The sequence below is a fragment of the Chrysochloris asiatica genome, unplaced genomic scaffold (genome assembly GCF_000296735.1).
Source record: "Chrysochloris asiatica unplaced genomic scaffold, ChrAsi1.0 scaffold00116, whole genome shotgun sequence".
NCBI lineage: Eukaryota > Metazoa > Chordata > Mammalia > Afrosoricida > Chrysochloridae > Chrysochloris > Chrysochloris asiatica.
Window position 1 is genome coordinate 7431285 of NW_006408634.1, and position 23072 is coordinate 7454356.

At 48.1% G+C, this 23072-nt stretch overlaps 3 protein-coding genes across 4 annotated transcripts in view; all 3 read left to right on the forward strand.

Annotated features, from left to right (window-relative positions):
* The first annotated feature begins 3153 nt into the window (after window positions 1-3153).
* On the forward strand, window positions 3154-13606 carry FLT3LG (fms-related tyrosine kinase 3 ligand). Its single transcript, XM_006868409.1, is given in 9 exon segments — window positions 3154-3186; window positions 3624-3737; window positions 4636-4689; window positions 5438-5584; window positions 6467-6605; window positions 8858-9007; window positions 9010-9038; window positions 11466-11660; window positions 13427-13606. Coding segments are annotated over 9 exon segments (1041 nt in total).
* A 127-nt stretch (window positions 13607-13733) lies between these two features.
* Window positions 13734-17651, forward strand: RPL13A (ribosomal protein L13a). 2 transcript variants are annotated; one of them, XM_006868198.1, is made up of 8 exons: window positions 13734-13818; window positions 15209-15281; window positions 15631-15696; window positions 15818-15919; window positions 16111-16196; window positions 16382-16441; window positions 17197-17319; window positions 17538-17651. In XM_006868198.1, exons 1-8 carry the CDS (start codon window positions 13804-13806, stop codon window positions 17622-17624), a joined length of 612 nt encoding a protein of 203 aa, XP_006868260.1. In that variant the 5' UTR covers window positions 13734-13803; the 3' UTR covers window positions 17625-17651. The 2 variants fall into 2 exon arrangements, with proteins under 2 accessions (XP_006868260.1, XP_006868261.1); XM_006868199.1 differs by having other exon boundaries at window positions 13797-13818; window positions 15209-15271; window positions 17538-17649.
* A 5093-nt stretch (window positions 17652-22744) lies between these two features.
* Window positions 22745-23072, forward strand: part of RPS11 (ribosomal protein S11) — a 2372-nt gene continuing 2044 nt past the window's right edge. The window contains exon 1 of the mRNA XM_006868410.1: window positions 22745-22759. Coding sequence (XP_006868472.1) covers window positions 22745-22759 — 15 coding nt within the window. The remainder of the gene's footprint in view (window positions 22760-23072) is intronic.

Sequence of the window (23072 nt, forward strand, 5' to 3'; positions counted from 1 at the left end):
GGACTGCAAGATCGGTTTGAATAAACCAAAAAACTCAGAGGTTCAAGTTCACCAGCTGCTCCTCAGAAACTCTATACAGCATTACTATGGGTCGGGACCGACTTACAGCACTTAACAGCAGAATATGTTTAACCATTCAGCTATACACTTAATATTTGTAAACTTTACAATATATTGTTATTGTCATCAAATGGGTTCTGACTCATAGTGAGTTGCCAAGACTTTAGTGATTTTTTTTTTTTTAAGTTTTTATTGTGAATTGAGTGAAAGTTTACAGGGCAGATCATCAGTTTTACATCCAACAAATCATTCTGTTTCATTGCAATGATTATAATCCCCTCCACGTACCACCAGATAACAATATTTACCTCTATTCCTTTTTTTTTCTTTTTCTTTTTGATGTATACATACCACATATAAAATAAATATTCGTTTAAATGTCCAAAGGGTGTGTTTTGCAAGCCTGCCTCCTGCCTGTAGGCTCCCTGCCTTTCTCAGTCCCTGGGCCTAGAGTCCTCCGCTGCTGTCTCTATGCCATTGCCTCTGTTACTGTCTCTGCTGTCTCTGCTTTTCTGGTTAGGATCCCACACTTCACTCATGCACTTTCCTCTTAGTGGTCTTAGGGTCCTCTGTTTCTGAAATGAAAGACTAACTACTCCCCCCTTTAATTACACAGAAAACATCTTTAGTATAGTTTTACTGAGCTATATACATGGCACATAACAACAACACACATGAAAAAGGTGGAGTAGGCAAATATCATGTTAGATGTATTTCTACCAAAAAAAGAAAAAGGCAGCTCAACAGCATTCGTGTACTGTGTATAACCAAAACCTCAAGGTATTTATTTTGTTGATTCAGAGGATTTGGGTCATGGTTTTGTGATATTCCACTGAATTGGCCCAATAGTTTTTTCTCTATACTTAATTTGTTGTACAGTGCCTAGGGTCTTAAAAGTGTTTGAGTGGTCATCTAAGGTACAACAATTGGTCTTTAATTTACCCAGAACAGCAGAAAAGTATGGAGTTGAAGGAGGTTATGCCTCCATGAACAATGGCCTCTGTTGCTATAACACCAGATGTAATGGATGAGGCCCAAATACCATTACTGAACATTGGATCAAAGATTTGATACAGTAATTCTAATCAAAAGAGATAAATATGTGGGGCAGAATTTCAACTTCTCATAGAATCCAAACTTCTTGGAGCCATTTGAGACTGGATGACCCTTCAAAACTATTGCCTTGAAGAAATCTTTAAACCTTAACCAAAAACTATCTCCTGAAGTCAGCTTTAAACCAAACAATACTTTTGTTTAATCAGAAAAGAATGTCCACTCTGAGCATCGTGTTCTTTCTTTCTTTCTTTTTTCAAAGTTTTTATTGTGAATCCAGTGATCGTTTACATGGGAGAACATCAGCTTTACACTCATCGTATCGTATTTCATTTCATTGCAATGATTATAATCTCCTCCGTGTATCATCATTCAACAGTATTTGCTTCTATTCTGTCTGTTTTATTTTGTGAGGGTTTTTTTGGATGTACATCAAAACACTCAGGAATGTGCAATCATTCAAACACCCAAAGGGGATACCCTGCAAACAGCACATCGCGCCTCTCCCTCCCTGAGTCTAGAGTTCCCAGCCACTCCATCTCCCCACGCCCTCATCTCTGCCTCCACCTCTGGCATCGCTGCTTCTCTGAATAGGGTCCCGCACTCCACTCCTGCTCTTCTCCCTTATGGCCCCAGGGTCCTCCGCTTTGGGACTGCAAGATCAACTACAAGCATCACATTCTTTTAAAGAATTGCAAACTGGGATCAAATTGATAACAGCCACCAAAAAGGTTAGAAGAGACGGTCAAGCGACAGTGAGTTTGAGTTGATCATGATGAAACCATTTGGAAAAGGACGTCAATAAAGTGACTAGAGGGAAATATTCTGTGAACTGATGGTACATGGAAAGGATTGTAATCATTGTAATGACACGAAGGGTATAATTTGTTGAATGTGGAACTGATGGTCTGTAAACCTTCACTCAGTTCACAATAAAACGTTTTAAAAAACAGCAACAACATAAAAACATGACACAACTTGAAGAATGAGATCAATGTATGAGGTAGACATTGTTGAAATGATGTATGCTTTCCTGAGTTCACTAAAGTGAAGTTACAGGCTGTTCACTGACTGCTAACTGCCAAGTCAGCAGTTCAAAACTCAACAGCCTACTCCTTCCTTCACAGGAGAAGGATGAGGTTTTCTGCTCTCTAAAGAGAAAGCTCTATACAGGATCCTTAGGAACTGGGATTGATGGCAGTGGGTTTGGGGGTTTCCTGTGTATATTTTCACCAAAAGTACAGTTTAAACAAAAAGGGAAACGTTCATAAATATTAACTCAGGAAGAAAAAATAAACAGCCACAGGCGATTCCAAGACACAGAGCCTGAGATCCTGGAAGGATGAGGCTGCTGGATGCGGAAGCTACCAAGGAGGAGGTTTCAGGGTAAAGATTAAGGACTCAGACTCAGGTGACTTTCTCCTGGTCCCTGTGAACTGCTTCCAGTGGGAACAGACAAACCCGATTCAAGCACGATCTTTGAACACGTACACACAAACACATAAACACCCAATCCACCCAAGCCCCGTCAGGGCCCTGAGTCCAGGGAAGGTGCCATAGACTGCGCCACACATTACCACCAGGTGGCGCCCTCCCCTCGACCCACATTCTACCCCTGTTCACTTTCCCAAAATTTCCTTTCACTTTCGATCACCAGTTGTCACTGTTCCCACACCCAGCTGGGGAAACCTGGTGCTTGAGGAGAACTGGAATCCGAGCCCCTTAGGGGCGGGGCGGGGCCCTTCCTTGTGGCCATCGGAAAGAGGTGGGGGGTCGGGTTCCTGGGTCCCTAAACTGAATGAGGGTTCCGGGGGGCGGGACGTTGGGGTTCTTGGAAGGGGAGATAAATTTCATCGTAACTGGGTCTCACGCAGGAAGCTCGCGGGAGCAGGAGGCGGAAATTTAGCCACATCAAGGGGGCAAGGGAGGGGCGGGGAAGTGGAGAGACGGGCGAGGCAGGGGGTGCAGGGTACGGGTCTGTCACTAGCTCTTCTGTCCCTTCCTAGAATCGGCCACAGGCATGAGGGGCCCCGGGCCGAGATGACAGTGCTGGCGTCAGCCTGGAACCCCACGGTTCGTAAACCTGGGGACAAGGTGGGGCAGAAAAGAAGGGAGACGGACAGAGGTAGGAAAGGGACAGAAAGACATGGGGAAAGCCAGACGAATGTGGAGAATGATGCAAAGACCGGACAGAGGTAGGGAAGAGCGACGTTAGAGAGACGGACAGACGTGGGGTGGAACAGACAGATGCGGAGACCAAGGACGCCTCGAGAGTTGCTGGGCAGAGGATGCAGGCTGGAAGCACCGAGCAAAGGAGCAGCAAAGAGACTTCTCTGGGTCGAGGGAGAGACGTGGGGACCTGGGCAAAGACACGGATGGAGCGGGACAGGGCGCTGGAATGAATAGACTACTGACCCGGGAAGGGAGAAAGTGGGAAAGGAAAAGGAGCTGCTGGGGGCCACGGGTGGGGCTGTCGGTGTGCACCACTAGAGGGCGCCCAATTCCCACAGACCTACCTGCTGCTGCTGCTGCTCTTGTTAAGTCCAGGCCTCCGCGGGACCCCTGACTGCACCTTCCCCCAAAGCCCCATCACCTCCAACTTTGGTGAAACCTTCAACCAGCTGGTGAGCGTCTTGTCATTGACCACAGATCTTTGGAGGCCATGCTTCTGAGACTGAGTCTGAAACCACCACCACCACCACCACCCCAGTCTCTGTCCCTCACTCTCTTGTCTCTGTCCCTCTGTTTTTCTCTGGGTCTCTGTCCTCCTCTCTCTGGGTCTCTGTCCCCCTATCTCTTGGTCTCTAGCCCCCTCTTTCTGCGACTCGATACCCCCCCTCTCTCTTGGTCTCTATCCCCCTCTCTCTGGGTCTCTGTCCTCCTCTCTCTGGGTCTCTATCCCTCTCTCTCTGGGTCTCTATACACCCCCTCTCTTTGGGTCTCTATCCCCCTCTCTCTGGGTCTCTGTGCCCCCTCTCTCTTGGTCTCTATCCCCCTCTCTCTGGGTCTCTATACCCCCCCTCTCTCTTGGTCTCTATCCTCCTCTCTCTGGGTCTCTGTCCCTCTCTCTCTGGGTCTCTGTCCCCCCTCTCTCTTAGTCTCTATCCCCCTCTCTCTGGGTCTCTATAACCCCCTCTCTCTGGGTCTCTATACCTCCCTCTCTCTGGGTCTCTATCCCCCCTCTCTCTGGGTCTCTGTCCTCCTCTCTCTGGGTCTCTGTCCCCCTCTCTCTGGGCCTCTGTCCCCCTCTCTCTGGGTCTCTATCCCCCTCTCTCTGGGTCTCTATCCTCCTCTCTCTGGGTCTCTATCCCCCTCTCTCTCTGGGTCTCTATACCCCTCTCTCTGGGTCTCTATATCCCCCTCTCTCTGGGTCTCTATACCCCCCCTCTGGGTCTCTAACCTCCTCTCTCTGGGTCTCTATCCCCCTCTCTCTGGGTCTCTGTCCCCCTCTCTCTAACACTCTGCCTCCATGTGTCCGTATCTCCCCTGTATCAGCAGACCTGACCATGTTCTCTCCTACAGTTGGAGTACCTGCTTGAAGACTATCCAGTCACTGTTGCCTCCAACCTACAGGAGGTGAGGCACAGATGGGCGGGGCCTGGAATGGAGGTAGGATCCAGACTCCAGACCACCACCCTGGCAGGGACCAGGCTAGTTTGCTCACCCAGCTCCCTTCTCCTCCAGAACCAGGAGTCCAGGTGCCCAATCCTCTCCTCCCTCAGTCTCAGGAGTCCAGGGTCCCAAACCCCTCCTGTCCCAGACCCAGGAGTCCTGACCCCGGCCCCCTCCTCTCTCAGACCAAGGAGTTGGGTTCAGGGGCAGATTACTCAATAAACAAGATAAGCATGGGCTTGCTTATGCCTATTTATCAATCTACAGTGAACAGTTTCACTACAGATTAGTAAGTAAACACAAGTAGACCCATGTTTTTACCTTGCTTACTGGGTACACTCCACCCCTGTCAAAGATTGTACATTTTAAGAGTCTTTGATTCTGTAGGAAGGTGCTGTGGGGTTGGGAGAGAAACAGATGCCAGCCAGACCAAGAAGCAGAATCTTTGATATGGTAAAGAAACTGTGAAATTGTTTACTACAGGCTGGTAGGCACAAGTAAGCCTGTGTTTATCTTGCATCCAGTGATGAAACCTGGGTTAAAATTAAAATGTTCACTACAGATTAGTAAGTAGGCCCAAGCTTAATTTGCTTATTGGGAAATCCAACACTGGAGAGGGGGGCCCTTGGGCTCCTCCTCCCTCAGACTCAGGGGTCCCAACCCCCAGTCTCCTCCACACAAAGGGCCCAGAGTGTGGGCTGTGTCTCCGCAGGACGAGCTCTGCGGGGCGCTCTGGCGGCTGGTCCTGGCTCAGCGCTGGATGATCCGCCTCAAGAAGGTGGCTGGGTCCAAGATGGGCAAACTGCTAGATAAGGCGGATACTGAGATAGAATTCGTCACCTTATGTGCCTTCCAGGATGTGAGTCACAGGGGTTGTGGGTAATACTCTGCTAGGCCTTCTTAGAGATTTGTTTTGAGAGGGCAAGTCAAGAAAGGTGGAGGCTGGAGCCCCAGGCTCACCGACCCGTGGCTGGGTGTTGTGGGAATAACTGGCACTTCTCTAGACATCTGAGGGCAGAGAAGGGTGTAGGCCATGTCTGTGGGCCAGGTTTTGTAGACCCTGCTTTACTGAGGTATTTCCCCTTAGCAACCAGGCAGAGATGGGGGAAGGAAACTCTCTCAGCCCCCAACCTAACTGGGTGTTGCTAAGGGGTTCCCTCTCTTAGCAACCACGGAAAGACAGGAGATCAAAACTTTCTGAGACCCAGGCCTAACCGAGATCTGTTTCTGGGCGTTGCTAGGGGATATTTCCCCCCTAGCAACCAGGAAGAGTGGGAATCCAAACCCTCTCAGATGGTTGCTGGATGTTGCTAGAAGTGTTTTCTGCAGTAAACAGGGAGAGATGAGGGGGGCTGGGATCTAAACCCTCTGATTGTTGCTGGGTGTTACTAAGAGGTGTTTCTAAAACCCTCTCAGAGCCATGCCCAACCACACCCTGCTGCTGGGCGTTGCTAAGGGGTATTTCCCCCTAGCAACAAGTGAGAGGGAGGATGGAAAACCAATGCTACTGATGTGTTTTCCCAGCAACCAGGGGGAGAGATGGGGGATCCAAACCCTCTCAGACCCAGGCCTTACAAGACCGTGTGGCCTGGTGTTGCTAAAAGGTGATTCTCCCTAGGAACCAGGGGAAGTTAGATGGAGGAATCTAGACTCTCTCAGAGACCCAGGCCTCCAGGGCTCTTGGCCTGAGGAGATACCAGGTGATGCATGCGGTAGTGACATCTCCCTTCCCTGCTCCCAGCCCCCACCCAGCTGTCTTCGCTTCATCCAGACCAACATCTCCCACCTCCTGTTGGACACCTCCGCACAACTGTCTTCTCTTAAGTCCAAGATCAAGAGCCGGAATTTCTCCCAGTGCCTGGAGCTGCGATGTCAGCCGGGTAAAGGCTCCCAGACCCCTAACCTACTCCCCCTAAATCCTGGAGTTGTAAGGTCAGGGGGGGAAAGGCTCCAGGTCGCCTCCTCCTCCCAGACTCTTCACCCCACATTATATGTGACTTTGACCCCACCCTGTTTCCCACTGACTGTGTGGCATGGGGCACGTGCCTTCTGATATGTGAACCTCAGTTTACCCATCTCTGGATAATCATTGCCGTGGAGTCCATTCTGAGTAAAGCTGACAGAGTGATGGAGTCAGAAGTGCCCTGGAGGGTTTCCAAGGTCTTATGGTGCTGTAAGATAAGCACTGGACTGTGAACCACAAGGTCGGCAGTTCAATCCCACCAGCCGCTCCACTGCCATCAGTTAGAATGGAATCGAGGCTTTCTGCTCCAATAAGGATTTACAGCCTTACAAACCCTACAATAGGGTCTCTGTGAGTAGGAATCCACTTGATTACCGGGAGAGAAGCAGACTGCTACATCCATCTCCCACAGAGCAGCTGGTAGCTTTGAGCCCCCCATCTTTCGGTTTTGCATTTTTTAATAGCCTTGTAAGAAAAAGGTAAAAAGAAACAGGTGAATTCATTTAGGGGGAGGGGTTTTCAACCTTTTTTTTTTTTAAAGCCATAGTTTGTGCTTAAAGATTTTAACAGATATGTAATAGAAAATTTGTAGTTTAACCATTTTCAGTAGTAGAATTCAGTGGCTTTCATTTTATTTAAATTGTGCAACTATCTCCACTATTTATTTACAAAATATTTTCATCACCCCAATGAGAAATTCAGTACCCCCTAAGCAATAATTCTCTATATTCTCTCTCCCAAGCTCCTAGTGACTTACAGCCTCTTGTTTCTGTGCATTGATCTATTCTGGATATTTCATACATTTAAACCTATAAGACTATTTGCTTCCGGGTGTGGCACTATAGGATAAGCCCTAGACTGATAACTGCAAGGTCGGTGGTTCAAACCCACCAGCTGCTCCTTAGAAACCTTATACAGGGTCGCCAAGAGTCGGAACCAACTCGACGGCACTTAACAACAACAAGGAGTTGGAAACCATGGCACTTCGCAACAATAACAACAACAAACATATTATTTATATTTCTAAAATATAAAAACTGTTTTGTTCCTGTCAACCTCTTCCTGGTGTTTTTCAGCCTTTATGCTCTTGCTGACATTTGTCCACTAGATCTGTCGAGTTTGGAGAGGGGTCTTAATAAAGCTCCTCCTCCTGCTTTCTTTGCTATTAACTTCTCCCTGCTTTTTTAACAGTGCTTATCATTTATATTTAGCATCATTTGTCATTTGTATTTAGGGGGATTGTCCATTCAGTCAAGTTTGTTGAGCATCTTCCATGTGCCTGGTACTGAGAACACAGTAAGGAATAAGACCAAGATTCCTGCCCTTTCGGGGCTAGCATGCATGCTAACCAGGGAAACAGACCATAAACATGTAAACAAATAAATAAACAAGAAAATATCTGAGTGTAAAGAGTCCTATACAGGAGGATTCAAACAGGGAGATGGGCTAGAAAATGGCTGAAACAGGAACAGCCAGTGCAAAGGCCCTGCGGCAGAAACCTGCCTATGTGTTTAAGGAACATCGAGGTGGTCAGAGGGCGTGTGGATGGGTGGGGAAGTCAGAAAGAACAAAAATGTTTGAGTCAATTCTAACTCATAGGAATCCTGCAGGACAGAGCAGAGCTGCCCCAGAGGGTGTCCAAGGCTGTTGTTATCTTTACTGAAGCAGACTGCCACATCTCTGTCCCATGGAGAGGCTGTAGACATGTTAGTGACTGAATGCTGGATCACTGTACCACCAGGGTCCCTTGGTGAAATCAGAGCGGAGAGGAAAGGGGGTCAGATCCTATGGGACCTGGTGGATCATCATAGTGCTTCATGCACTGTATCTTCAAGGGGATGAACATAAATGAACACATATAGTCCTGGCATGACGCTGCAGTATTAGCACTGGACTGAAAGCTGAAAGGGCGGTAGTTTAAACCCACCAGCTGCTCCTTGCACCAACTCGGCAGCACCTAACAACAACGGGCACTGTTTTAAGCACTTTTTAACATAGTCACTCATTTAATTCTCCTGTTAGTTCATGAGGTAGGTACAATCATTATTCCCATTTTACAGATGAGTAAATTGAGGCCCAGAAAGGTGAAGAACATGCCCATGAGCTGAGCCTTTCCTTCCCTGGTATTTGCCCTTCTTCTCATTCACCCAGGCTCCTCTCTCCCTCTAGAGCCCTCCACCCTGCTGCCCCCAGAGAGTCCCCAGGCCCTGGGGGCCACAGCCTTGCCGGCTCCTCAGCGCCCTCTGCTGTTCCTCTTGCTGCTGCCCCTGACTGTCCTGCTCTTGCTGGCCACTGCCTGGCGCCTGCATCAGCACAGAAGCTGCAGACAACGCCTTGCCCTAGGGAGCAGGTGAGCAGAGGATGAGCAGAGGAGGTGGGGAGGCCTTGGGGGGTGGCAGGATAGCAGCTGACTCCGTGTGCACCCAGGTGCACCCTGCCTCCAGTCCCCAGGACTGGCTGCCCTCCAGTTTGTGAAGTACTGACTTAACTGGGACTTCATCTTTGTGAGTCCTTTATGCCCCGCAGGGCCCCAAAAGCCAGGCTCAGGATGCTGACTGTGGGAGCAGGGGTACTGGGGAGCTATGTAAGGGCTGTGAGCAGGAGCAGCTCTGGTGTCAGAAAGACTACAGTAAGGGAGACAGATTGGAGGCAGGCAGGTCCAGGGAGGAAGGACAGGCCTGAGCTGGGGTTACTGGAACTGAGAGAACAGGACATAGCAGGGTGAGTGGGGAGTAGGAATGATGGTCTGCCCCCAACCCACAGTAATTGAGAGGACAGTGGAGCAATCCCAAATAGAGAGCATGGGGGGTGGGAGGGAGGAAGGCTAAGGAAAGAACTGAGCTGAGTGGAGACAGGTGGGTACCAGAGACCAGGGGCATCCAGAGACACATGGGGACGCCAGAACCCCCATAAGGCAGGAGGGAACTGGCTTCTCTGGAGCACGAAGGGACTGGTGTTCCTGGCAAAGGGAATGGCATTACAAAGACCTGCAAGTGTGAGGTCGCTACAGTCTTTGTGTGAAAAAACTCAGGAAGTTCTGGTGACATGGAGCAGCCTGGGCAACGCAGGAGAGGGATTGAACAGGAGTGAGCGCGACAGCAGGAAAACCAAGGTCTCTTTTCAAATGCTAAAGAGTCAGAACTTTTCTGCCCCAGACAGCAGGGAGGCATGGGAGGTGTGTGGTGGAGAGTGGACCCCAGTATCAGCTGTGGGAGCAGAGGCAGGTGGGCCATGAGGGGAGGGACAAAAGAGAGGAGGCCCAGGCTCACAGTCTTTGCTCACACTCATAGTGACTCAAGTCTTAGGCTGGCATAGTCTGAGGATTCATTCATTAATTGCCATAGCAACCTGGCAAGGTGGATGCCATTATCCCCATTTTAAAGAGGTTGAAACCCTGGCACAGAGAGTTCAATAGTATGCCAAAAGTCACACAGCTCCTGAGCTGATGGAGCCAGGATTTGACTCTGTGCTGTCTGGTTCTCCAGCATCTCTGTCCCTTAGTCCTTCATTCTTCTGCCTTAGTTTCCTCATCTGTTCAAAGACTCTAATAATAGTCCCGCCACGTGAAGTGACACATAAAATGCCGTCCCATGGAAACTGAATGTGAACTTTACGTGTGGTTTTACATTTTCTAGTTGTAGTTGTTAAATGCTATCGAGTTAGTTCAGACTTATAGTAACCCTGTATAGAATTCGTAAGGAGCAGCTAGTGGGTTTGAAACACCAGCCTTGCAGTTAGAAGCCCAGGGCTTATCCTACAATGCCACACCAGGAGTCCACATTTTCTAGTAGCCACGTTAAAAACAAAAAAACGTGGAAAGAACTATGTGACGTCACTTTCAATATTATATTTTACTTTATACCCAGGTGATGCAAAGGATTGTCAATTCAACATGTAACCAAAAAAGTTTAAATGAGATAACTTTGTATTTTGTGGGTGTTTTTTGTTTTTTTCCCATATTAAGTCTTTAAACTAAGTTCTAGGGTGGCACAAAGTGAAGTGCCTGAGTTCCAACTGAAAGGTTGGTGGTTTGAATCCAGTCAGAGGTGCCTTGGAAGACAGGCGTGGCAATCTGCTTCTGAAAGGTCACAGCCTTGAAAATGCTATGGAGCAGATCTACTCTGCACACGTCAAAAAGTCACTCAACTGCAACGTCAAAAAGTCACTCAACTGCAACTAACAACCAGTCTTCAAAATCCATTGTGTAGGCCTGGGCTTCAAAAACCTTATGCGAAAATCCCATTACCTTTTAGGAGTTCCATTTTTCCACAAATTTTTTTGAAGCTCCCTCATTTTTCACAATCATAGCACATATAGATTCAGACAGTACATTTTCATCAGAATCACTTGATCTGTAGTTCATGAAATTTACGATTGTAAAAGCAGAGCCGACAGGCCCAAGTTGTTCCAAACAGAGTTAAGTGTTGAGTGTCAGTTTCTAACGTCTCTTTCTTTTGTAATGTCGACCCTTGTTTCTGAGAATTAGTGTTGTTATATGCCATCAAGTCCGTTCTAACTCACAGGAACACTATTCATGGCCCCGAGCCACCCTCACAATTACTGTTACATTGGAGCCCATTTGGTAGCCACTGGCTCAAATCTAGCTCCTTAAATTTAAATTAGATAAAATTAAAAATCCAGTTCCTCAGTTGCACTGACCACATGATAAAGAGCTCAGCAGCCCCACGTGGCACGTGTCAGTGTAGCCCTTTCCATCATGGGCCCAGTTCTTTGACCAGCTTGCTCTAACATGTACATTTGTCATACTGCTTTACAGAGCAGAACACTGAAGCCCAGAGAGGGGTGTCATCTGTCAGAAGACACACAGCCAGGACGCAGGGGTTGTCAGCGAGAAGCTGGTCTCTTCCTTGGCCGCCCCCGACGCTCTAGATCTTTCCCCAGGATGGAGGCAGCTCAGAACCCAGCCTCAGCCCCAAGCCCACCAGGAAGCTCTCTGTACAAAGCCCTCAATGTTATGAAATTGTATATAAATCATCCTTTTCTACCAAATCTGGCCAGGCCTATCTGTGGATTTCACAGGGTGGGATGGGCAGTTTGGGTTTCAGAGTCTTGGTTTTGCAGTTAATGCATGTTTTATTCAATATTCCTCTTCTGAGACCTCTGGGGGACCCAGGGTCAGTTCTGAGCAATATTGGAACCCAAACAGTGGTGAGACCCCAGCCTGGCCCATGTGGGAGAAGGCAGGGACCCAGAAAGCACAGGGGAGCCTGAGGCATGCATTAAGGGGGATAGCACAGGAATCGGAAAAGCCTCCGGGAGAGGCACCTGACCAGGTCTGGGATAGGCAGTGGATTCTTGACCTGGAGTTGAGACTGTTTGAAGAATGGGAAGTAGGCAAAAAAGAACAACACACGAAAACCTAAGGAGAAGAGAGTTTATAGGACAATGTGGCTGGAGAAGAGTGACCAGGGGATGCGTAAGGAGGAAGATGAGTGGACAATGGCAGAAAAGGAAATAGAGCTCAGCAGGGACCCAGTAACAAGAGCTGGAGACTTTCAACCTTGTCTTGGGGATGCTGTGCAGAAGATAGCTAGAAAGAGAGTCAGTCAGCTCTGAATGCAGAAACCAAGATCCTGGGTGGGGTGGGCAGTTGGTGGCAACTGGAGGGGGAGAGATACAAGGCATTTGTGTTGCCAAACCAAAATGAGGATTTGCCACCTGTCGCTGTAGTCAATCAGAGAGACGGAAAAGATCCGATCCAAACTTTATTAACAGAAAGCCAGCAGTCTGGAGGACAGGGAGGATGATCCCTCAAGACTGCCCTCCCAGTTTACAAAAAACAAGCACATTGTATAGAGCAGTGTACATCAGCTAAGCATTTGATCTGTTTACATTCCACTGTGAGGCCGAGTAATAACAGAATGTTTTCTCTTTGATCTTGAAAACACATCTCATTCCTAGGGTCTTCACGACCCTTCGACTCAGACAATTACCTGCAACGCCCTTTAGCTTAATTTAAAGGCTTTGTTGTTGTTACGTGCCATGAAGTGGATTCCAACTTATAGCGACCCTGCACAGGGTTTCCGAGGCTACAAATCTTTACGGGAGCAGAACGCCTCATCTTTCTCCCGAGGAACACCTGGTAGTTTCATACTGCTGACCGATTCGTAACCACTAAGCTACCAGAGCTCCTCATTTAAAGGCTTAGGCACATCTTTGTTTCCAGAGGCCATAAAACTATAAAGCTCAAGACCGTTTTTTCTGAGAGATGGAGAGTTTGTAGGTTATTTTCTACAAAGCAGAAACTAGAATTCTTAAAGGCAACGATTCCATTCTTTCACCCGGCGAATCAAAAGGCACTGGGATTATGGTTATGACAAGTCAGATTTTAGAAGGTGGATGGAAGGGAAGCCATCTCAGGCAAAAGACACAGCCCAAACCAAATCCAGAAAATGAGAAGTTCTATAGAGAAAACGCAGACGCTTGGTGCAGCCCAGGGACCTGGAATTCCATTGTTTCAAACACCTGTGGAACTCACTTCCACCGGAACCTGGAGGGACCAGGTTTCAATGAGGCCGACCAGGCGCTGAAACACTGACATCTAGGATAAACAAGCCACTGCTAACCTCAAGGTCGGCGGTTCAAAGCTACCAGTCACTCCTCTGAAATCGGAATGAATCGGAACCTATTCAACGGCACTTAACAAAAGACTAGACAGACGAAGACAGGCAGGCCTGTTCGCCGCCTGCAGGTCACCACATGCCCTTTGGCCTTCAGTCGCCTAAGAAATTAATGGCGGCTCCCCTCACAACCACAGCAGGTAACACACGTGGAAGAGTGGGGAAAACTAGAAGAAGCCCCTCAAAAAGATGGCGGCGCCAGCCGAGCCGCCTTCTCATTCCACGGGACCAATCGCCCCGCACAACCATGGCCGCCGAGGCGCGCTCGGAACGCTAGCCGGATCTAGCTGCCCGAAAACAAGCCGTCCTCTAATGGGCGTCGCAGGAAAATGTACGCATGTGTCCACACTTTGACCAATTAAAAAGTCAGAAAGGTGCCCGCGCAGCTCGTGTGCCGTCACTTCCGTCGCCCCTGTTTCAGGGGATAAGAAACCCTGCGCAGACGCTTCCTTCTTTCCTAGGCGGCTGCCGAAGATGGCGGAGGGACAGGTTTGTGCTCCGCGCAGGCCTGGGCGATGTGGGCTCGGGTGGGTTCCAGGCGAGGGCGGGCGGGTGGTTGGGAGCTTTGGCTACTTGGTTGTAGAATCCAATATTAATAATGAGCTAAAGAGGTGAAGTTTGGAGCGAGAAGGGTCGAATGGTTGGGAGGAGAGTCAGAGAAAGCACGTTAGGGAAAATCAAGGGTACGCTTAGGCTTCGGGCCGACATGCTGTCCCCTAACGAGGAATCCTGGTGTGGCGCTGGACTGCAAGTCTGTTTGAACGGCAGGGTCGGCGGTTCAAGCTCACCAGTCGCTCGTTGGAAGTCCTCTACGGGGTCGCTATGGGTCGGAACCAACTCGAAGGCACTTAAAAACTGGAGGAGTGGTGTGGAGAGTTTTCTTTAGAGGGGAAGAAGGGGTAGTTTACAACAAGGTTTTCGTGACCGACGCTTCGGGAGGTGGGGGAGCCTGGAGCCCGAGTTCGCACCCGAACTCGTTAAGTGTCCCCGGATAAGGTGGCCCGAGGCAACTTGGGCTGCTCGGGGTGGGGGTGGGCAGAATCCTGGTCGGGGGTGCCGAGCTCTTCGGCATTTAGGCTCAAAATGGAGTCCACCTCCGCCCTAAACAAGGCGTGCGGTGCTACACGTGGGAATGCTTGTCGTCGCTCCCAGGGACTTAGGGGATTTTGGAGATGAAATTGGCTCTAGGAGAGCCTTCAGAACTGGATTGTATCTTTTATACTTAAGGGAGGATTGATGGGTAAGGGCTTCTGGTGGTTCCCACGAGGGAACTCCCACAAATCCGTGGGAAATTGGGAGATCAAAGATACGGAATACATCCAAGAGCTTTTTGAAATGCCCCCTACTATTGAGAAAAGGAAAGCTGTGGAAAAGATTACTTTGCTAATATACAACTTGAATAATTTGATGGGAAAGTAAAAGCGAATTCTGAAGCCAGGCTGATCTTGGCTCATCATCTGTAATTTAGTCATCCTTAGAGCAGGCCTAGCAAGCAGAGCTGGTGCTCATTTAAGAGTCAAGTGAGGAAGGTGCAGCTGGAGATTCCTCACTGAGATCATATTAAGGAAGATTACCTACGCTTCTGTGCTCTGCTTTCCTGCAGAACAGAACCCTTGGCAGCTCATCCTGACTCCTAGCTACCTTAAAGGACGTAATAGAACTGTTTAATGGGGTTAATTTATTATGCATAATGAGAATGGTGATGGAAGGTATGTCAAAAACGGAATGGAGACTTTCTGGTGTAGTGTTTATTTTTCATATTTACTCAGTGGGAAGTCTTCATTTCTCCAGGAGCACAGACTCTGGGAGTAGCTAGGGGTGTAGTGTGTCAGGAAGGTATCTTGGTTGCCTCAGCCCTCTGACCTATCTGTCTTCCCAGGTCCTGGTGCTCGATGGCCGAGGCCATCTCCTGGGCCGCCTGGCGGCCATTGTGGCCAAGCAAGTGCTGCTCGGTAAGTGCCCTCCTCCCACCATCCCTTCCGTTTCCCCTGGTGCCAGGTCAGTGATGAGCAACAATCACCATCTTTCGTTTGAGTCTCACGACCATGAGATCAACCCATGCACCGCTCTGAGACCTGCCAGTCCTCTCTGTGGGCCATAGGGTTACCCTATGGAGAGCCATCCCTTCAGTTATGTTAACTACTGTGTGACTTAGCAAGAGGTTCCCTCACCCTGAGTCTTGTGGTCATTGCTGCTCGGTTACCCTTTAGCAGTGACTGGATAGGCTAGGTGGAGGAGTGTCCTCAGGCTGCCACCAAAGTCAGTCCTCTCCTAACTTCTTCCTGGGTCACGTCTCCCTAGGCCGGAAGGTGGTGGTCGTGCGCTGTGAAGGCATCAACATTTCTGGCAACTTCTACCGAAACAAGTGTACGTTGGGGACACTGAAGGACTTGGGAGGGCCAACATGTGGTAGAAGGTACTTGCACTGGGAAGAGTTAGGGGTCTTGGACCCGGCAGTTGGGTCTTACAGACTCCTCTTTCTCCACAGTGAAGTACTTGGCCTTCCTCCGCAAACGAATGAACACCAACCCATCCAGAGGCCCATACCACTTCCGGGCCCCCAGCCGCATCTTCTGGCGTACAGTGCGAGGTAAGCAGTGTCCAGGCTGTGCGCACACAGGTGGGTGGCCAGTGATGAGGACTTTTCCCACTCATGTTCGAGTTTCCGACCATGAGATGACTTCACATGCACTACCATCTGAGGCCACTCAACTGCCCCTTCTTGCGCACTGGAGTGAAGGGACTCAGGGATGTCCTCCTAAGCATGCCCTCTGCCCACAGGTATGTTGCCCCACAAGACTAAGCGTGGCCAGGCTGCCCTCGACCGCCTCAAGGTGTTTGACGGGATCCCACCCCCCTATGACAAGGTGAGTTAGACCAGATCCAGTGAAGGCTCCTCCCCGCCTAACTAGTGTCTGTGATGCTCCTTGACATTATACCTACATTGTTTGAGCCTCATGAGAACAGCACTGACTGAGACACCAGCCCGGCCTTCAGTGTGTTTGTCCGTCTGTCCCCCAGGACTCTAAACCCCCCCTCCTTCCCCTCACAGAAAAAGCGGATGGTGGTTCCTGCTGCGCTTAAGGTTGTGCGACTCAAGCCCACGCGGAAGGTGAGTTCCCGTCCCAGGGAATCAGGGTGGGGAATCATAAGAACAATACCAACTGCACCTCCCCCTCCCTGAGCACCCAGTCGGTTCAGTAATTGAACTCAGGCACCATATTCAAGTATGTGATTTATTAGGGACGTTAACAGGTTGGGATTTAGGGTCTGTGGTGTTCAGGGCATAGTTCTTCCAATTCAAACAGCCCCTCTTAGCCATACCTCTGGGCAGACCTTCCTCTGACCAGATAGTGCTACAAAGCTTTTTAGCACAGCCTCCTGCCCAGAATCCCCCTGCTCTTCCTAGCTGTGATAGAGGTGAGATCCCTCTCCTGTTTGAGGTGGCTATTTTATACACCCGCGGTAGAGTTACAGGGTTATGCAATCACAGCTAAAGCATACAATCTTGTCAGTATTCCGTCTCCCGTACTCGGGTCCAAAAGGAGTCTTGTCAGTTTACCAAGACTAAGGACTACAGGGTGGGTCCTCGAAGTTGAGATGCCCTGGCAAATGATGGCTTTTCTCACGATGGTCTGCGGATGCCCAAGTGGACACTGCCGATAATGCCAATGGCTCAGCTGATGCCGCAAAGGGGCAGTGCCAGGTTAGGGGGTAGGTACTGACTTTCCCAAATAAATGGGTACATAGAGGTGATTGTCATACATTTCCAGGAGCCTCTGGGACAGCTGTTTATTCCTGTTGTGTTTCCCTGAAGCCTCTGGATTTATATCTCCTCACAATCCTGCCTGCCTTTCACCCCCCTAGTTTGCTTACCTGGGTCGTCTAGCACATGAGGTGGGTTGGAAGTATCAGGCGGTGACCGCCACCTTGGAGGAGAAGAGGAAGGAGAAGGCCAAGATCCATTACCGGAAGAAGAAGCAGCTTATGGTACGTGGGGTGAGGGGCTGGGATTCTAGTTGGGGCATGGCATTTAGTTCACAGCTCTGGCAGATGATGTCTCTATTCACGATGGTCTTCTGAGGCCCTGGGGGCTCTGCTGACTCTGCCTAAGGCAATGCTGATGCCAGCTGGTGGGTGGTATTAACTGCACAACATGGGTGTTCACACAGCTGCCACTGACCCACCGGTGGTTGTTCTCCCAACAGAGGCTTCGGAAACAGGCCGAAAAGAACTTGGAGAAGAAGATAGACAAGTACACAGAGGTTCTCAAGACCCATGGACTCCTGGTCTGAGCCCAATAAAGACTTATTAGTTCCTCATTGGCCTGGCCTTGCCCTTCCTCCGATACCGCCCTGGGATGCTGGGGACCCCTGGGGCCCAGCCAGGGTCTAGGGTTGAGCAGGGGCCTAGGTCACACAACCACTACTCCCACTTCAGTTACTAACTTGTGAAGAGTTAGCATAAATCAGTAGCTGGAGCAACCAGTTTACTTCTGTTGTAAGAAGTTTTGTAAAACTAACTGCAGGAACACTGAAACAGTAAATGGGGTGTTTGCTAAAAAGATTCCACATGGTTTGTTTTACACTATACTCTGCAGCTGTTAGAATATTCTCAAAATTTGTGCAATCTCAGGTGCTCCTGGGATTGTAAAAAGGATATTTACAGATGTAGAGGCTGGGAGGAGCTGCCATCAGGGGCCACCCTGGTGGGTTCCCTATGGTTTGTAATTCAAAGCTAATAAATTATTTGTAACCTAAATTGGTGTCTTTGCAATATGTCTGCTCCAGAGATTGATCTGGGGAAGATCATGTCCTGGGTGAAATAGACAGGAGTGTTGCTTTGCAATCTGCACCATAATGTGAAAACAGACTCTTAATTGACAAGCCAAGGATTCTCCTGGAGAGTTAATTGGATGGGCACGCTTGTGGAACTCCCAGTGTGGTGTCTGGTGGTAGCAGGAACCATCCCAGCCAATACGGAGCTCCTTCCTAATCTCGCTGCAGAGTATGGAGTTAACCAACCTCTTAACCAATCCTTGGGTGCAGATATGGACAACTGGGACATTTTAAATTCAAAACACCTTTGCAACTAGTTGGGTCTACCAAAAGGAGGGGGTAAACATGAAGGTAAAGTTAACTTGAGACTGAAAAATTTCTCAGTGAAGTTGACAAGTAGGTACAACAATCCTTTTGGATTGTTGCAGTTCTGGAATAGGGTCCTGGTGTGCTGACCAGTGATGCCCCCTAGACCACAAGGTCAGATGGACATAAAAGGGATCCTTTGACATCTAAGGTCACAAAGATGGGCTTAATGTGTTTGGAAAGATATACACCAAAACACGCACACTTTTTTGAATGCATTCTCACCATCTTGGGAGATGTTCTTCCTGCATTAACTGCAAACTTGCTAGTGTAGCATGTGGCATAAAGCAAGCACTAGACCCCATGGTCTGCAGTTCAAACTCTCCAGTCACTCCTTGGAAACCTTATACAAGGTTACTATGTGGGAATCAATTTGGTAGCTTAGTGGTTAAATGCAATTGACTACTTTCTCATAAGGACCCTGTACAGGATTTCCAAGGCTGTGAACATTTACAGGAGCAGAAAGCCTCATCTTTCTCCCACAGAACAGCTAGTTTGAACTGACCTTTGGGTTCACATCCCAATTTGTAACCAGTAAGCTACTAGAGTTCCTGATGTTGTTATGTGCCATCAAGTCGGTTCCGACCCATAGCGACCCTGTATAGGGTTTCCGAGGGTGTAAATCTTTACAGGAGTAGAAAGCCTCATCTTTCTCCCGCGGAGCACCTGGTAGTTTCGAACCGCTGACCTTAAGGTTCGCAGCCCAATTCGTAACCACTACGCTACCAGAGCTCCTTTTATATAAGGTATATGAAACCCTACTGATACTGATACTGAACTTAAATGGCACTGACTTCTAGGACACTTAACCTTTCAGTTAGCCCCTGGGGCCTTTCCCATGTAGATCATGGTAATGGGTAGTTCTGAACCCTCTGCTGAGAGTGGCCATCTCTTCAGGTCTATTGGCTGTGAAACACCATAAGCTGCCTGGCATATGACAAAAGTAGGGAAGTTAGTCCTTGAACCCTATAAACACTGGCCAAAGAACCGGTGTGGTAGGGTGTAACCAACATTAAAAAATGGAGTAAAACAAAACAAAAATGTTGGAGAAAGGGAAAGAACATCCTAAGAAAATAAGGTGAGCGATCTAGTAGAAGTAATGGGTTCAAACAACAGATGATGCAGAAACAATTTTTCCTTGTGCTATGAGTTGGAACCAACTGGGAAAACGGATGGAGAAAAGTAGGACAAGAGAAAAGGGGTGAGAGGTTTGATCACAATGTGGAATGGAGAATATTTTTTACAATGGTCAAAAAGTTTTGAAAGCTACTGACCTTAGTATATCCATATTGCTCCCAGCCCTTCAGACCAATAGTTATTTTTGCTTACCCCTCTTATCATTAAAATCACACAAGCTACTTAGCACATTTGCAAAATACTGAGCATTTACAAAACCAGAAAGGAAGTCACACCTAATCCCACCACCTGGAGGGGAAACCACTGGGACTGTGGGCATTTCCTTCCATGCGTTTTTCTTCTATGTAACTTCAGTTTGTGGTTCAGCCCACACTAGGTACAATTGTGGGTCTTGTCTTGCTGTCATTTTTTTTAAAAACCAGTAACATAAATCCTTTTTCAAATTACCTAAATAACCCAGAAAGAACTTTCTGTTAAAAATTTAAGATAACTGGTTGAGTGTCATCAAGTTGGTTCTAATTCATAGCAACATTAGGGTTTCCAAGGAGCAACTGGTGGGTTTGAACTGTTGACCTTGTGATTCACAGTCCAATGCTGATCCAGTCGTGAAGTCCTGGTATGGCACTGTAGGATAAGCACTGAACTCTGGTAGCATAGTGGTTACGAATTGGGCTGCGAACCTGAAGGTCAGCAGTTCGAAACGATGAGGCTTTCTACTCCCATAAAGATGTACACTCTCGGAAACCCTGTACAGGGTTGCTATGCGTCAGAACCGACTCAACGGCACTTAACAACAACAACTGAAAGATGGGCAGTTCACATCCACCAGTTGCTCCTTGGAAACTCCATAGAAGGTTGCTTTGAGTCAGAAGTGACACAACAGCATATAACAACACTAGGAGTCCGGGTGTCCCCTCAGCATCTCTGAGATGGAACTGACTCAAAGGCACTTAACAGAATACACAAAAATATCTAAAACATGAAATGACAGAATCACTGCCCTTTAATGTTACTCTAACGGATTATAATTTTTAAAATTTTATTGTTTGATTTTCACAAAGCTAGTCCCCTATAAAGGAGTCCTGGTATCACCTCAAGATCCTTTGAATCGCAAGATTGGTTGGCTGTTCAAACTCACTAGCTGCTCTTTGGAAACCCTATATACAGGGTTGCTGTGAGTTTGAACCAACTCAGATGGCACTTTAACTACTGTCCCTGTAAAGGAATGTAAATAAACTGTCAGTTGAATTTTTGTAGTATTTGTTTTTCTGAAGTTATCGCTTAAAAGAACATTCCAATTTTAAGATACTTCTGGTATGGCACTGTAGGATCAGCACTGGACTGTGAACCACAAGGTCAGCAGTTCAAACCTACCAGCTGCTCCTCAGAAACCCTGTACAAGGTCACTGTGAGTCGGCACTGACTCCAAAGCACTTAACAACAACATAGTCTCCAGTCACCAGCAAAAATAATGCATGCCAACATATGATGCACAGGAAATTAACACATGAGGGTTTTAAGGTTTGCAAAAACCGTGTACACTATTGGCATAAAAAATGTGGCATATAAACCAAACCCATTGCTCTTAACTCAAGAGTACAGCAATAGGGGTAAAACTTCCTTGAGAGTTTCTTGCCTGTAAGTTTGATGGAGGCAGGTTGTCAGGCTTTTATCCCATGCACTGCTGGGTGGATTTGAACAGCCTTTAACGTTGGTCAAATACAAATGGCTTGCGACACCCATTTGGGTTTTAGATTGTAGTTTTATATGAGTGTTTCTGAGCCTTTTCGTCCCTTTCCCATCTGCTCTACAAATTAGACAATTTTGTTGCAAGGGAGGAGTTAGGGCTCACCTCATCCTGGCCTTATTTCCTGACTGCCTTTGACTGAAAGTGTGACCCTGAGAGTTTATCCCCTCTGCTCTCAGCCTCAGTCCTCCTTTTCTGTAAAATGGGGTAACGGGAATAACTACTGTATCAAGGTTAGAGGAGCAACTTAACATGCATTTCTAGAGACACTGCTGTCATTTAAAAAGACAGTACCCAGTGAAATTAGGTCAAGACCACTAAAGGAAGAGGGTGGAGATCTGGCTTGGTTTGAAGTTCTGTAAGAAAATCCAAGTCACCCTGAGAGGTGGAGGATGCCAGGGATGGTTAGAAACACCAGGCAGGTGATCATCACCACTACCCAGCACAGTACCAGCTACACAATCCGTGCTTGTCAAGTGGAATCTTAAAAGAATGTAGTGTTTTCTTTACAATAGCTGACGAAATACACTGGAGCCAGACTGACAACTGAATCAGCTGTGCTTGGATTCCCCCAGCAATAAAATGGGAATATTGACAAGAGTTGTTAAGACTAGATGAATTAAGTGCTTATTGATTAGCATAATGCGTGGCCCGTTTTTCTAAGAGTTTGCAATTAAAAAATTATTAATCAGTTATAGACTGGTCCAACATAGTAGCCACTAGTCACATGTGGTGACTTAAATTTTTTGCTACGTGCCGTCGAGTCGAGTTAGTTCTGACTCGTAGCAGCCCTGTATAGGGTTTCCAAGGAGCAGCTGGTGAGTTTGAACTGCCGACCCTGCGGTTCATGCCGACCTCGCAGTCCAGCGCATTAACCCACAGCGCCACACCAGAATTCCCGGCTTAAAATCTAATTAAAATAATATATCATCGCCGAAGGTTTCATTCAGAAAACGCGGCCGTAGATAGAAAAACTAGTGCCGCGCTGCATATGGTCGCATGCCCCGCAGAAAAAAGGCCGCCGCCGCGTCTGGTTTGAACAAGGTCTATGCTGTCCCCTAGACCCACGAGTTCCTACGCCCCGCACAAACATGACAGCTTCCTTAGGCCGCTAGCGTTCAAGCTTGACCACGCCTCCCAACCGGAACTAATGAGCCTTGCACAGTGATACGTAAGAGTATCGCCAGATGAGCATGGTCACACCCGTATTATCCTACCTCCAATCTCGTGGTTGGTTAATACCGTCCGTCAATCAGAGTCGCACCTAAATAGCGTCCCAAATCCGTGCTAACCCGCCTCTAACGTCACTTCCGTTCGAGTCCCTGTGCAGCGGATAAGGAAACCCGGACGCCGCCGCAGCTCTCTTTTTTTCCAGGCAGCTGGGAAGATGGCGGACATTCAGGTACGGGCTCGGGGCCGGTACCGAGTTTACGAGATTCCCCGTAGGCCTCGGGGGCGCGTCCTGGAGAGCCGGACCTCTGCGCTCCCATTTGGGGGTTAATTACAGGCGTCTTCGATTTCCTAGTTTAGTCTAGACCGTGCTTTCTAAATCCTAGGGACTCTGCACTTGGTGCTTAATGCGTGTTCAGACGTTTTACCGAGCATGCTTTTAAGATTTGACGTTTAAGAGATGATTTATCCGGAGGTCTCAAATCTTGAGAGTTAATCCTGTGAGAACTGAGAACTAAAGGCTGTCTCATGGACCCATCATTCTG